This window comes from Crotalus tigris, unplaced genomic scaffold, assembly GCF_016545835.1.
Source record: "Crotalus tigris isolate CLP2741 ecotype Arizona unplaced genomic scaffold, ASM1654583v1 scf7180000019042.1166422, whole genome shotgun sequence".
In the NCBI taxonomy this organism is placed as follows: domain Eukaryota; kingdom Metazoa; phylum Chordata; class Lepidosauria; order Squamata; family Viperidae; genus Crotalus; species Crotalus tigris.
The window spans coordinates 641,632-656,404 of record NW_024097339.1 but is presented as its reverse complement, the minus strand read 5'-3'; the positions used below and the strand labels follow the sequence as shown (position 1 = coordinate 656,404).

Genomic DNA, 14,773 nt, shown 5'->3' with positions numbered 1-14,773 from the left:
TTCCATCCAGTGTTTAATGACAATTAGAAAAGGTTGTTTTTGTTAATGCTGTATTTTAGAGGAAGGAGAGAGAAATATTCAATAAATAAATAAGATAATTACCTGAGTCTATCAAGATCAAAGGTTGTGCTTTTTTAATACTTGATGTTCTTTTCAACAAGGGACTGAAAGCAATATTTCCTTAAGGACAAAGAAACAAACAAATAGACTTTTAGAATATTTCCATAAAGCTCTCTGTAAATGTTCTCTTTAATCAAGTACAGAAAGCAACATTTTCTACTAGATATTAGAAAATTTTCAATCTAGATCCAATATTACACCATCAAATGTTTCCTCTCTTCTTCCGCTAGTACCTGTTTTCCCACACTAAGCAAATACAATTCTTATTGTTATTAATAAATATACAATTGAATATCAACATCTTTGTTACATTTTTCTCATAATATCAATGTGAGTTTTAGATAACTTTTTTAACCAAAACATATCTTAATTGCACATCCATAGATTCAAGAAGTTGATATATACCACTGAATTACTAATGGACCTAGACAATATGTTGTCTATTAAGTATTTGACTGTAAAACTAGAAAATTAATAATTATGTATGTATGTATGTATGTATGTATGTATGTATGTGTATATGTATATGTATATATATATATAAAAATATACTTCTATTAAAAAGTTGCCAAGCTTTCGCTGGGGGAACTCCCCAGCATCGTCAGGGCTAAAAGGCCATTACAATAAAGGTGGTTTAAGTAGGTTCAAGTAACGTTTGCACACGGCTCCTAGACCGTGTTACTGGCCCTGATTGGCCAGGTGATAACCAAGATGTGTCTATAACGTTATGTTCTTTTCTTCGGATGTCCTTCCCTATCCCTAACTTTTTGGCAACTTTTTAGTAGAAGTATATTTTTAGTAAAGTATTCTTACTTCAACCCTCCCGGTGATCGTGTTTTATTCTTCTATCTATCTATCTATCTATCTATCTATCTATCTATCTATCTATCTATCTATCTATCTATCTTTCATATAAATGAAAGATATATAAATGAAAGAAAATTTTCATAAATGATCTTGTAAAGTTACTGATGATACTGATTAATGCAAACAACAACAATCTGGAAAAAGGAACAATCAGATTTTTATCTAACAGCATTGCTAAATGTCAAATTGTTTAACTGTATTCCTTATGGTATGTTTATTTGCCTGCACCAGTACTTAATAAAATCACCCTCAGAACTAGGAAGCAGCATTAAAAAGAAAAAGAAATCAGGAATACACCTTGTGTGTATGCTAATTAAGATGGCAGTACTTTTGGAAACTATATTAAACAATCATTAAGGAAATAATGGATTACTGCTTTCAGTTGCCATCTTTTCTGATTCACTGATCTTGAGCAATTCCCAAGGGTTGGATTCTTTTTTCCCCGGATCTCTAATTTGCTGGTGCTCCTTTTCTTCTCTCTTCTTCTGTCTCATCTTTTCTCGGGCAGATTTGGATAAGGCAACTTTCATCTGCATCAGAGAGTAAAATTCATACAGTATGGGATGAACAAAGAATGTAACACTCCAATGAAAAAGAACACAACCGACATTTCTCCTTCTTTTCGGACACAAGATGCAAACACACTCCAATATTTCACCTGGATGCTCTTAACTACAATACATAATCAAAACTGATTATGTGCCGTCAAGGCAGTGTCAACTCTTAGCAATCACATAGATTTCAGGTATTTCAATTATAATAAATGCAAAGGAATTGCCCTTTGGTGATATATACACATTTAGCATTAAATAAAAATGAGAGAAACCCAAGCCAAGAATTTTTATGAAATGAAATGGAGTTAAGAATGAAACGATGACTTAATCATTTCATTGATGACTTAATATGTGAGACTAAATAAGATATCCATCAACTATCCTATGAGAAGGATTTTAAAAAAATGTTTTTAAATTATTTATTTATGGGACTTATATACCGCTTTAAGTGCAAGCACTCTCTAAGCGGTGTACATCAGTAAGCAATGTATATATATATATTTACATTGCCCCCAACAATCTGGGTCCTCATTTTACCTACCCCGGAAGGATGGAAGGCTGAGTCAACCTTGAGCCGGTGAGATTTGAACCGCTGACCTGCTGAACACAGTCAGCTAAAGTGGCCTGCAGTACTGCACTCTAACTGCTGCGCCACCTCGGCTCTTTTAATTATTACTGTTTGTCTAAAGATTGAAGGCAAAAGGAAAAGGAGATGGCAGAGGATGAGATGGTCAGATATTTTAACACAATGAATATGAATTTGGACAAATACAGGGAGACGGTGGAAGACAGGGCATGCTATGGTCCATGGGGTTATGAAGAATTGGACATAAAAGTGACTGAACAATTGTTGTCTTACTATTTTTTTATATACCTTGTAAGATGTATTAGGAATACTGTAATCCTAAATATAAGAATGTAATAAAAATGAGTAAAAATAAAAATGAATAGTTTGCATTTGTTTGTTTGTTGGACCTTAGAATAAAACACAAGAAGATATATGCATTTGTTAATGTGCTACAGCAAACATCAGGAACGATATGCAATTCACTCGAAAGCCCATTATGACCTCTCTATATACATATGTATTTTTGGACATGCACACCATGTACACAAGTGAGATAAAATTAATGGATGGCATGTCAAATTGTGTATTTCTGCTTTCTCATTTGACTATATTGAGATATATATGGCATCCTGAAGGTACATGCTTGATAATTATATGACATACTTGGAAACACATCCACATGTAGCCCCCACTCTCTACAGCTATACTACAATATAAAATCTGAAAAAAACATTATGCGAGTTGACTGCACTTTCTTAAATGATGGAATGTCCATACTTACATCTCTTTCATTTTCCACATCTATGCAAGGTGCAGAGTTTTGCTGCTGGACCGCTCTCCCATAGATGCCAGAAAGTGATTCCATTTTTGGTTTGAACGAAGGTGCATCTCCATTCTCCATGGAGAATATTATGGATTGACCATAGGTAGGAAGTAAAGAGGGGCTTTCAAACATTCCTGAAATGCACAATTCATTGGATTACCAAAAAAATAAAAAGGTAAAAGTAAAGGTTTGCTTGTCCAGTCATGTCCAACTCTAGGGCACGGTGCTCATCTACATTTCTTGGCCAAGGGAGCCAGTGTTGTCCGAAGAATTTTCTATGGTCAAGTGTCCGGCACTGCTAGAATCAAAGCTTAATTTTGTTCCATATTTGTATGCAAGAAATTTAATTAAAATATTGTTTTAAAATAGTTTTTGGAACCGAATTAACCAAAAAGGAACAATACCATGTCTCTTCAATGTGTATAAATCATTTGTCCTTTTTAAAATTTTTGGTCCTTTTTAAATATTTGGTCTTCAGCTAGCAGTGTTGAAATGCACATAGTGCATTACCCAGTAAGGCTCAAAGACATAGAACAGATTTTTAAATATTTAATTCCTAATTGCTTATCCATAAATATTGCACATTTCATCAAAGGCATATAAGAATCACTGCTCTATTTTGGGTATATTTGATGTTTTCTTGCAAGTGCACTCTGATCATTTCCAATGAAAGGCAGGATAATCAAAGATATAATAAATGTAAATGTAATTGTTTGAAATACCTTTTCCAACAATAACTACAGAGTCTTCTGACAAGGCACTCGGTGAAATGTATTCTAGACTGTTCAACTGATGTAAACTTGAAGAAGGTCCTGTAAATCCTTTAAAAAATTATAACAGAATTATGTTTTCCCAAATATTTTTTCTTCACAAAGTTAAAATAAATGAACTTTGACATGTCACTAATACCCAATACTATATAAGCTTTTCACAATAAGATTTCTTGATATGAGCCAACTGAAAAAAATCATCCTCTAAAGAACTGACCAGCTAATTGTTTATATGCCAGAGAAATGAAAAAGAAAACAAACATGAATTCATAGTTTCTTCACTAAGCAAAATTATCCAAACAAAATTGACAGTTAGAACAATTAATCAGTGGAACAACCTGCCTCCAGAAGCGGTGAATGCTCCAACACTGGAAGTTTTTAAGAAGAGACTGGACAGCCATTTGTCTGAAATGGTATAGGGTTTCCTGCCTGTGCAGGGGGTTGGACTAGATGACCTCCAAGGTCCCTTCCAACTTTCTTATTATTATTATTATGGATCATCGCACAGTCAGCCAGATGTTCAGACTGGATTTGGCATTTTGTCTACCTATCGAGTCCTTACCCGGGACCTGGGATAGGCAGATGTGGATGTTTGATGGTATTATTATTATTATTATTATGGATCATCGCACAGTCAGCCAGATGTTCAGACTGGATTTGGCATTTATTATTATTATTATTATTATTATTACTATTATTATTATTATTATTATCATCCTCATCATCATCCTTACCAAATATAAATTACATATGATACATATATAATGATTTAGATAAAATGCTACATTGAAACCTCCTTCAGTGATTAACAACTGAAGTTTCCAAAGTGAAAAATGAGAAGATACTATTGAAAATGCACAGGAAAAGCTGATTTGATAGCACAGTCAACCGCAAAGGCATCAATTCAGTTCTAGTAAAGTCTTTAAAAACAATAAGTTATTTTTAATAATTTTACCATGGAAGGCTCTGGATTATCAATAAATACTACTAACTGCAAATAGCATAGCTTTTATTTTCTGTGATTATTTCCTCCATACTCTGAAGTTAATTTCACCTTAATTTTACTAGAAAACTGGATTCTGCTGCTCCTGATTTCTATTTTACTTTATACAACTATGGCATGCACTAATTACAGTAAGTGAAGGAAAGGAGTGAAAAGAAGCAAGGCAGATATGGCCTCTATCAAGAAAAGTAAGCAACAGATAATTAGGTTACAGTTCCATATCCTCAATTCTTCCTCCAATTCTGTGACATCCATAATTACTCACCTTTTGTGGATTTACAGTGCATTTGATACTCTTTGCTCTGGCCTTTCAGACTGGCAGGAGACAAAACTTTCTGTTTATCATCTTCATAATCTCCTGATCCATTTCCACAGCTCAGATGCTGGCTGCTAACACTTACATAGGAAGTTGCCTTTTCATGAAACCTTGTTCCTGAAGGATAAGCAAACATTACAGGAAAATTTCAAATATGGCACCTGTAGAATTATTTCACCCAAATTCTGCCCAGTAGAGACAATGATATCTTTTTATAGTCTACATACACACATACACGTCTGCTTTATATTATACAGATGAAGGGCTATAGCACAGGACTGCACAATTTGTCTAGGGAAAGGACCACATTGCCAAATTAAAAATTCTCATGGACTGCAAGGAGATATCTGAGTGCCAATCAGTTGTTCTGCACCTAGTGACAGAAGCACTGAATTTGTCAGTAGTGGAGATGCTTGGAGGTGCTCTGAAGCATGTTTTTTGGGCCATGCTGGCTGTCAATTTATATCTAGTCCCCCAAACTGGGATTAGAATTTCTGTTGCTAAGTGAAGCGCTTGATAAACAAACCATCACATGGCTGTGCTGGTTATTGATAGCAATTCTGGAAGTCCTGTTTAGGAGAGAAACAAACTACACAAACTTCCTCCACTTCAATCTGCCTTTCTCTCCCATCTCTTGCCTTTTCAGCCATCCTGCACAGCATGACTGAACTTTCTGCCACCTTCTTTGACTTGCCTCGCTTCCCTGCCATGGTCAACCTCAAGCTCCACAGCTCGCCTCCACCTCCCCAGCTTCCAGGCTCCAGGTGAACCTCTGCCCCACTTCAGGAGACCATTGCCAGCCAGGGATCATGCATACATGGTTGTTGGTGAGTCCAGCATAGAGAAGGCAAAGTGAAGAATACAAAGAAGGTCAGCTGTGGGCAAAAGTAGATTCTTCATCTTGACCAAATTGTGCAGGCTGGCCAAAAGGGCAGAGATGTGTGTGTGGGAGAGAAATAGGCAGATGGGGGAAGTTAAAGCAGAGGTAGTTCAGAAAGGCAGAAGAATGTGATAGTGTGATGCTGTGATGGCCCACAAACATGGACCAATCACCGGGAATCCAAATCTTGATAATGTGATACAGAGACGTCATGACAGCTGCTATTTCAAGGACTATTCTTAAGTCCAGCTTTCTTCAGTGCTGTTATGGCTGAAACTCAAGGACTACCTATATTATTTTTAAAAAAATGTTGACAGGTTGTACAAAGCTACCTGCCATTGCACATTATACAAACGACAACTAGTCAGAGTGTAAGAAATGCACTGTTACTTTTACTCCATTCCAAATTTGTTTTCTGAACTGCACTTTGCCACACAGGGGCCTGGGATTCCTTATGGTAATTCAAGTCCCAATGATTCCTCCTCATAATCAGTCATGACCCTTATTCACTTAGGAGCACATGTATTTTTGCTATGCAATGGTTAATCACAGGATGACTGAACTGTACCACGATAGATAATCTGATCAAACTCCTGGCTTGGTTAAAATTCTGCTAAACTCTGCCAAAGCATTTCAGACAGTAACATTTTTATTGTCTAGATCCATCAAGTAAAGAGGAACATGCCACTTCATGAGGCAACCTGTTGCTCTGGTTAGCAAATCTTAGAGTCAAAAATGTTATTTATTTATTTTATTTATAAAATAAATAAATAAATTTTCTAACTGTTTATATTTATAAAATTTAAAGGCCCGCACATCTTATCTCAAGGTAACTCTGGTGGCTTACAATCATAAAAGAGAAAAACTATATAACCTAAAACATAAAGAAGTTAATACAAAATTCCTCCAAACATCTAATGATATCTAAAGTTCCCTGTAGTTACATCCATTGGTTCCGTTCTGCTCTCTAAGACAACAGAGAATAGGTCAACTCCTATTTTTATATACCAATGTTTTAAATCAGACTGCTATCGTATCTCCCTTTATTCCCTTCTTCTAATCCATTCTGAACATGTCTAGAAGTAGGTAGACCATTGGGAGGTAGTGTCAGCACTGCATGTAGTGGATTTTTACAGAAATAAAGCACCTTTTCTGACCTTTCAGAAAGATTCAGAAGAACCTTTTCTTCTAAATGTACCTATGATTATATTTTCCTTTGTACCTCTTGCACGATCAGCATCACACTTCTAAAATTTGGCTCTTTTCTCTTTGGGGATATGCCTTCAACTATTTTCTGATGACCTTCTCTATTCATATCTTCTGTTTCTTATTCCCTACTCCTTGGTTCATTCAATCAATACTATTATGAATAATCTTAATTTTGTGCTACAGAAAATGCATAGCTTTCTTAGTAAAAAATAAATAAAAACCAACTGTGAAATACATTTAAAATTCTTTGGTAGTGGTTTTGAGTTTTCTCAGTGATATAGCACATTTAATATTCTCTTTATCAGGATCCAAAACGTTGATATTAATGTACTCATCAAGTAAAAATACAGATACAAAAGAGTAAAATATATGTATGAGTATGTGTCTACGTATGCATATATGTGCGTATCTATATGCATTACTATTTTATTATATTTCATTGAATATACTGGAGAGATATGGTAAATTATAAACAACTAAAATGTCTTCATTTTACTAAATCCAACATTTCCTCCTATTCTCAATACCATACCTGCACTGGGATTCTGCTCCACAATAATAGAGTTTCGATTCCGTGCAGGTGAGAGCTTTGTGGGGCGGGAATTACTTCCAGGTAGATAAAAGATATCTGATCTATTAAAACAGAAAAATATTTAAGAATATACAGACCCTCCAATGTTGACTCTCAAATTATTCTGAACAAGCTATTTGTGGATTGCATGCACAAGAAAAAATTAATTACTTTTTCAAAAAACACTGCATGTAGCTGGCATCAAGATAGTAAGTTGAAAGAAGTGTTTCCAATTAGAAATTCAACAAAGTGAAAAAAGTGATCCATTACAAGATTCAGCGAGATTAAGACAATGAGTTTTACACTTACTATTCAATCATAAAGCTACAATGGTTGCATTAATATGATGTCAAGAATGTTCCCCTCCCTTCTCTAAATGGGAGGAATGGGGTAGGAGGGGGAAGAGTTGCCATATAGACATTATTAGAGTATTAAAATATCTAAATGTGATTTTTAAAATTTTAATTAAGCCTATATTCAGCTCTGGGAAGCTCGGGGGGGATGGAGGGGGTGGTTTGGGAGGGGTTGGGTAAGGGTTGTTTTGTTTTTTTTTTGTTGTTGTCTTTTTTGTTTTTTGTAAAAACTTCTAAAAATTTTCAATATATATATATATATATATATATAAATGTGAATTACAATATTCTTATCTTCAAAGTTGTAAATTCAGGGACCATAAGCTAAGTGTCAGATTACCTGCTTTGTATACACAGGTAAGATCGAAAATATCCCCATATGAAATCCTAAAAAGTTGCTATTGGTTAAGTGTCTATGGCGATTCTCAGTCATCCAGGTCATAGTTATCCCAAAGGTTCTTTTTCACAAGGCAACTGGACTTTCTTGTTTTTCTTTGAAGACATTTCGACTTTCTTGTTTTTCTTTGAAAATGTTTTGCTTCTCATCCAAGAAGCCAAGAGCTGAAGAAGCTTCATGGATGAGAAGCGAAATGTCTTCAAAGAAAAACAAGAAAATCCAGTTGCCTTGTGAAAAAGCACCTTTGAGATAGCTATTGGTTAAGGCAGACAAACTTAGCTGAATTAATCAACTTCCTCAGATATGAAGTTCATGAGGTAAATAGCTATGCTTCACAAACAACTGATGATACTGACAAGTATAGCTTTAGCTATCTCAGTTGCAGATAATTAAACATTTTGAGGGGGTTTTACAACATTATTCCAAATCCAATAGACAATTCTTCAAGGCCAATGCATATACTCCAAAAGTAGCAAGTGTAGCCAAGACAAGACATTACTTTTTTAAATGTGAATTACGTTTAATTAAAATTAAATTCTGCTAATTACCATCCACTCAGTTATTTACTCAGGAACTGCTATAATTTGTTAACAAATATTAGAAATCTTTGAGGGCTACACACAAATTGGCCCAGAGGCGACTACGAGGTCTTAGAGCTGTGCTCTTCTGATCCAAATAGTGTAACAACACTTCCAGATCATCAATCTTCTCCAAGTAATTGACTGCTTGGTTGAAAAAGAAACTAAGATAGCTAAACAACACCACAGTTTCCGTAGCTTAGTGGAAACAATGATCAAGCACAATCTTTTCTCCGAACTTATATATCATTCTTAACTTCTGAATAAACTTACATTGTTCTTAACCCTTGGGGGGCTGTAGAGAGTGGAGATGTTACAGACTCAAGACTATAAACTCCGCTTTCACTGTAAGAACTAGTACTTGGAGATGACAAGCAGGAAGGTGACTCTGAAGTTAGATCAAGCTTCAACACTGAATCAGGGCTTTCAAGATCAGAAGTGCTGCCGTTCAATTTTGCTCTCTTCTTAGCTGCACTATTACGAAGAGACCGAAGAGAACTATGCATCTAAAGACAAGGAACAACACATAATCCTGTAAAGAAAAGCATGAATCCAGACATTGTCTATTACTTCTCTGTTGTAAGACATTTGAATGAATAGCAAAACTATTTGGTTATAAGATTCATTTCCTGTTTTTCTTCTGCTATATAGTAATCTCTATATTCTAATACGTAGTACCATTCACTACAGCATTCACCTTGAGTTAATAAATAGTACTACAGAAGAAGGCAAGAAAGAACTCCAAAATCATCTGTAACATGATTTTCTAACAATGCCTGTAAAAGATAAAAATAGGTATAAATTACCCACTGAGTCACTTGATAGTGAGATGGGTAGCATATAAATTTAATAAATGCAATAAAAAGGGCAAAACATCATGTCAACCATGTAACTATACCACATAAGTAGTCCATGAGAATAAACAGAGCAGGCAAATTTACTATTAATCAATACTCCTACCTCTTCCTCATCAAGCTCTCTTTCACTGATGTTTAACTCTGAAAGATCAATCGCCAATTTCTTATCCCTTTCATTTAGCCACATGTCTTCTAGCTCTCCATTCTTTCGTCCCATTGAACTGATTTCTATTTTATCAGGCAAGGGGCTCACCCCCCTAGGAATTGGGGGCACTGGCTTTGTTCCACTCAGGCCTCTCCTTGAAGCTGGTGTCCTTACAAAGGCAGGTTTCAGTTGAATAGGAGGAGTATCTTGAGGTTTCACCTCTGTATGAAGAGATTTATAGGACATATTAGCAATGTGCTGCTGATATCCTAATAGAAGCACTTACTGATTAGTACAGAATGGAATCACTAGATAGATACTGCATTATCTGCAACAGCTCCTAAAGTTCTCAATTAATTTGTTTTTGCTTTAGAACTGCCTCAAAGAACTGGGAATATCACCACACCACATCCAGCTCATTCAGTCATTGTACTCTGACCAGGCAGCCATTGTAAGAATGGAATATGGAGACATAAAATAGTTCAGGATTAAAAAATGCACTCAGCAAAGTTGCATCCTGTCACTTATACAATTCAACATATACACAGAAATAGTTATGAAAAATGCACATTTGGAGGAATCTACCATTAGGATTAAAATCAGGAATATCAACAGTCTCCAATATGCAGATAATACAACATAGCTTGCAGAAAGCAAGGAGGAACTGGAGTGGTTAATTCTGAGAGTCAAAGATGAAAGTGAAAAATTTGGATGGTGCCTTAACATTAAGAAAACAAAGATAATGACAGCTACAGAGAACACACATGTCAGAGTGCAGATTGGCAATGAGACCGTTGAAACAGTAAAGGAATTCATCTTCTTGGGCTCTAAAATCGACCAAAGTGATGGCTGCAGCCCTAAGATCACAAGGCATATAGCACTTGGAAGAACTGCAATGCCTGATATGAATAACATCTGAAAGAATAAAGATATCGGCCTCACAACCAAATGCAGATTAATTAATGCAATAATTTTTCCAATTGCTGCTTATGGCTGCAAAACATGGACTCTGAAAAAGGCAGACAAGATAAGGATGAATGCCTTTGAAACGTGGTGCTGGAGGTGACTATTACACATTCCATAGACTGCAAAAATAACAAAGAAAGAAGTCCTAGACCAAACCTTACCAAAAATATCAATTGAAGTCAAAATTGCCAAACAGAGGCTATAATACTTTGGTCATGTAATCAGAGCTGACTCATTCGAAAAGTCAGTCATGCTGGGAGTGATCAGCGGAAAAAGGAGAAGGGACCACCTAGTATCCGCTGTCCGGACAATATAAAAGATGACACTGGGATGACCATGGTGGATCTGAAGGAGGTGGTGTGAGACAGAGGAGCATAGAGAATGCTGATCCATAGAATGGCTGAGGATCGGACATGACTGAATGACTGACAACAATGACGACGATTATCCCTAGACATCAAATGGAAGAGTCCCTTTAAGCATGCCCTCTCTGAAACAAACGCTTATCAGTTTATAAGCTCTGTTCCCATGAAATGTGTTAAATCCTGAGACTAGTACTCCTCTTAAAAACAATTCAAGACAACTTTAAAGAAAATACAATAGACTAGAACAGCAATATATAACTGTATGGTTTTTATTTGTACAAATTCTTGTAAATTAGTTGCAAGCTAAAAAAAAAAATTAGCATATCAGAATTACATTAGTCTAGTATCAGACTTTTTTTCTGTTACAAAAAAAAAGATAAAACTGATATTAGATGGTAGTTTCATTAAATAGTAATGACATAGAATGTAAATTAACTGCTTTTGAAGAACAGTTGTTTAAGCTTAAGAGGGAGTTGATTGCTAATGTCTTTCTTACATCTACTTCCTTTTTTCCTTTCTTGGCATCTTATTTCCAGATTTTGTGCACATTATTGGAAACAGCACAGATTATTACTAAGGATGGTTACCTGCTTCCTCTCCTGATATTGGGCTGGAAAACTTCTTCTGATGTGTAGGTTTTGGAAGCCCTTCAAAGCTCTTAAGAGGCCAGGAATTAGAGAAATTAACAGCATGATCTTGTGATTTCTTAAGTGAATCTGTTGGTGGAGAGGTGTGCTTTGGACTTTGCCTGGGTGATGAAAATGGGTAGGATGGAAGAATGAATGTTCCTTGGCTAGTATGACAGCCCAGGAGAGGAGAAGTATGCTCAGGTGGGCTACAAAAGGTCCGCTGAGGCTTAAAATTGAGGCTAGTACACACTGGAAAAGACACAAAGTAGACAATTTGTATAAAATAATCCTGAAAAACAATACCATTGGCAATCGTGTCTGATCTTTAATCTATAAGGAGAAGAGCATGGAAGATTTTTATTTGAGCTCCTAATCCTATCAAGCAGAAGTGTTTTTAGTACTTTTTAGTCCATATATTAAACCAGGTTATGCTAACTTTTCTTTCCTGGAACATTTTAAGTGGGGATTGGCTCTTCAGATATTGCAGCACTACAAGTCTCATAATTACTCATAATGGTTAATCCTTATGGCAACTGGAATGTAGCAACATGTGGAATACTACAAACTGCATTTTGCTGATCTATATAACAGGATAGATACAATAAGGCTATTGTAACAATAAGTATGTTTTCCCAGCACAGGTTGTAATGAGCAAAAATAACAAAGAGTTAAATTAAAACATAATTTAGAAATTTGAAGATTAACAGAGAAGCAGACTAGAAACCAATCTGACATCACAAGATATTCTAAAAACAGAACTGCTGCTTTAACTTAGTGGTTATGCTTATGCTTGGCACAGGTAAGGTCAATCTGATTAAGGAGTTTACTCCGCAGTGCTGGGAAAGAGTTCTGTAAGCAGTACACAGCTAATGAGGCTAATTATCTAAATTGGTACAGCTTAATATTGTAATTATTTGGATGGCTAATGTAATCCTATTGTAGCTGATATATTTATGGAACACCTTATTATTCACAAATGTATCTATGAATATTAGAGCCCTTATGGAGCAGACTGAAGTAGAAAGTAATTGGGAGAAGTCTATTATCACTGAATGTTGAATACCATCCTGAGTAGTCATGCTATTAAATACCTTTATCTTGCCATGAACTGCTAAGTCCTAGAAATTGTAGGTCAGAATCCACACTGCCACTTTTTCCACAGCTATGAGAAAAACCAAGTAGATTGGATTTCCCTGAAATATGTGGCTGATGAGAGGCCATCACACCTTTCAAGCAAAAAAGGAGAGATAGTCAGATATGTTTCCATGTCTCATTGACAGTGACAAGTTTAATTCAAATTTTAAAATATATTTTAGTGTAAAGAGAACAGGATGAAATAAAGTTGTAAAAATCTACTATCTGCATATTTTCTAGCAAGATATTTTTATAAGACAGAATAATATATCCCATATAGAACAGAAAAAAATAGAACCTTTTCCCTCATAGCATATCAAAATGTTACATTTGTTTAAAGATTCTTTTAATCAGATATATAAAGTTTCCAGAGTAGGAGATAAAAGGAATCTCCAATACAATTTGTCTATGGATAATTAATATTATTTATTATATTTGTAATAACTGCTCACTTTATTAAACTCTGCTTGGTTTACAAAATTAGAAACAATAAAAGCAATTAAATGCACATAACCACACAGAATCATGCAGCCCAGACTAAACCAATCAGAAAGATAATTGATATAGATGCAATAATATACATATATTAATAATTAATAATTATATAATTAATTGCATTTTAATATTTACAATTTACAATGGCCATTTATCACTCTAACCAGGATGTAAACAGGTGTTTTACAAAAAAGAGTTGCATAATAAATATAGCTCATGGCTATACCAACATACTAACTACATATCCCGTATTTATTCCCATTCTTAATAATAATAATAACAACAACAATAATAAAGTTGGAAGGGACTTTGGAGGTCATCTAATCAAAACCCCTGCTCAGGCAGGAAACCTTATACCATTTCAGACAAATGGATGTCCAGTTCTCTTCTTAAAAACTTCCAGTGTTGGAGCATTCACAGTTTCTGGAGACAGGTTGTTCCACTGATTAATTGTTCTAACTATCATAAAATTTCTTCTTAGTTCTAGGTTGCTTCTCTTTTTGGTTAGTTTCCATCCGTTGCTTCTTGTCTTGCCTTCAGGTGCTTTGGAGAATAGCTTGACTCCCTCTTCTTTGTGGCAGCCCCTGAGATATTGGAACACTGCTATCATGTCACCCCTCGTCCTTCTCTTCATTAAACTGGACATACCCAATTCCAGCAATCGTTTCTTATATGTTTTAGCCTCCAGTCCCCTAATCTTTGTTGCTCTTCTCTGTACTCCTTCTAGAGCAGTGGTTCTCAACCTTTTTAATGCCGCGACCCCCAACCGGTCGTAAGTCGAGGACTACTCAACCAATCGTAAGTCGAGGACTACTCAACTGGTGCAGCACCATTTGCAGAATGGGACTTTTGGCGGGCTCAGCAGGGCAGAGACAGTCTGGACAATTCCAATGGGCTTTTGAAAGCCAATAGAATTAGACTCTATTCAAGAGAGTCTATCTATTGGCTTTCAAAAGCCAATAGAATAAAAGGGAGTCTAAGGAAAAGGGGGAAAAAATGGCGGACTGCATTGTTTGGCGACCCCCGTGAAATGGTCGTTCAACCCCAAATGGGGTCCCGACCCACAGGTTGAGAACCACTGTTCTAGAGTCTCAACATCTTTTTTACATCGTGGTGACCAAAACTGGATGCAGTATTCCAAGTGTGGCTTTACCAAGGAATTATAAAGTGGTA

The 14,773-nt window shown here is 35.6% G+C and overlaps 1 protein-coding gene across 5 annotated transcripts in view; it reads right to left on the bottom strand.

The window, feature by feature from the left end:
• The window catches only part of TOGARAM1 (TOG array regulator of axonemal microtubules 1), a 41,588-nt gene that overhangs the window by 21,683 nt on the left and 5,132 nt on the right, over window positions 1–14,773 (bottom strand). For 4 of the 5 annotated variants that reach the window (XM_039358621.1, XM_039358622.1, XM_039358623.1 and 1 more), the window contains exons 3-12: window positions 13,063–13,197; window positions 11,930–12,220; window positions 9,970–10,232; window positions 9,283–9,515; window positions 7,643–7,743; window positions 4,971–5,138; window positions 3,655–3,753; window positions 2,891–3,066; window positions 1,361–1,517; window positions 103–180 (exon numbers count right to left, since the gene is read on the bottom strand). In XM_039358621.1, the coding sequence (XP_039214555.1) occupies window positions 103–180; window positions 1,361–1,517; window positions 2,891–3,066; window positions 3,655–3,753; window positions 4,971–5,138; window positions 7,643–7,743; window positions 9,283–9,515; window positions 9,970–10,232; window positions 11,930–12,220; window positions 13,063–13,197 (1,701 nt within the window). The remainder of the gene's footprint in view (window positions 1–102; window positions 181–1,360; window positions 1,518–2,890; window positions 3,067–3,654; window positions 3,754–4,970; window positions 5,139–7,642; window positions 7,744–9,282; window positions 9,516–9,969; window positions 10,233–11,929; window positions 12,221–13,062; window positions 13,198–14,773) is intronic. The other variant, XM_039358624.1, reaches the window with a different exon arrangement.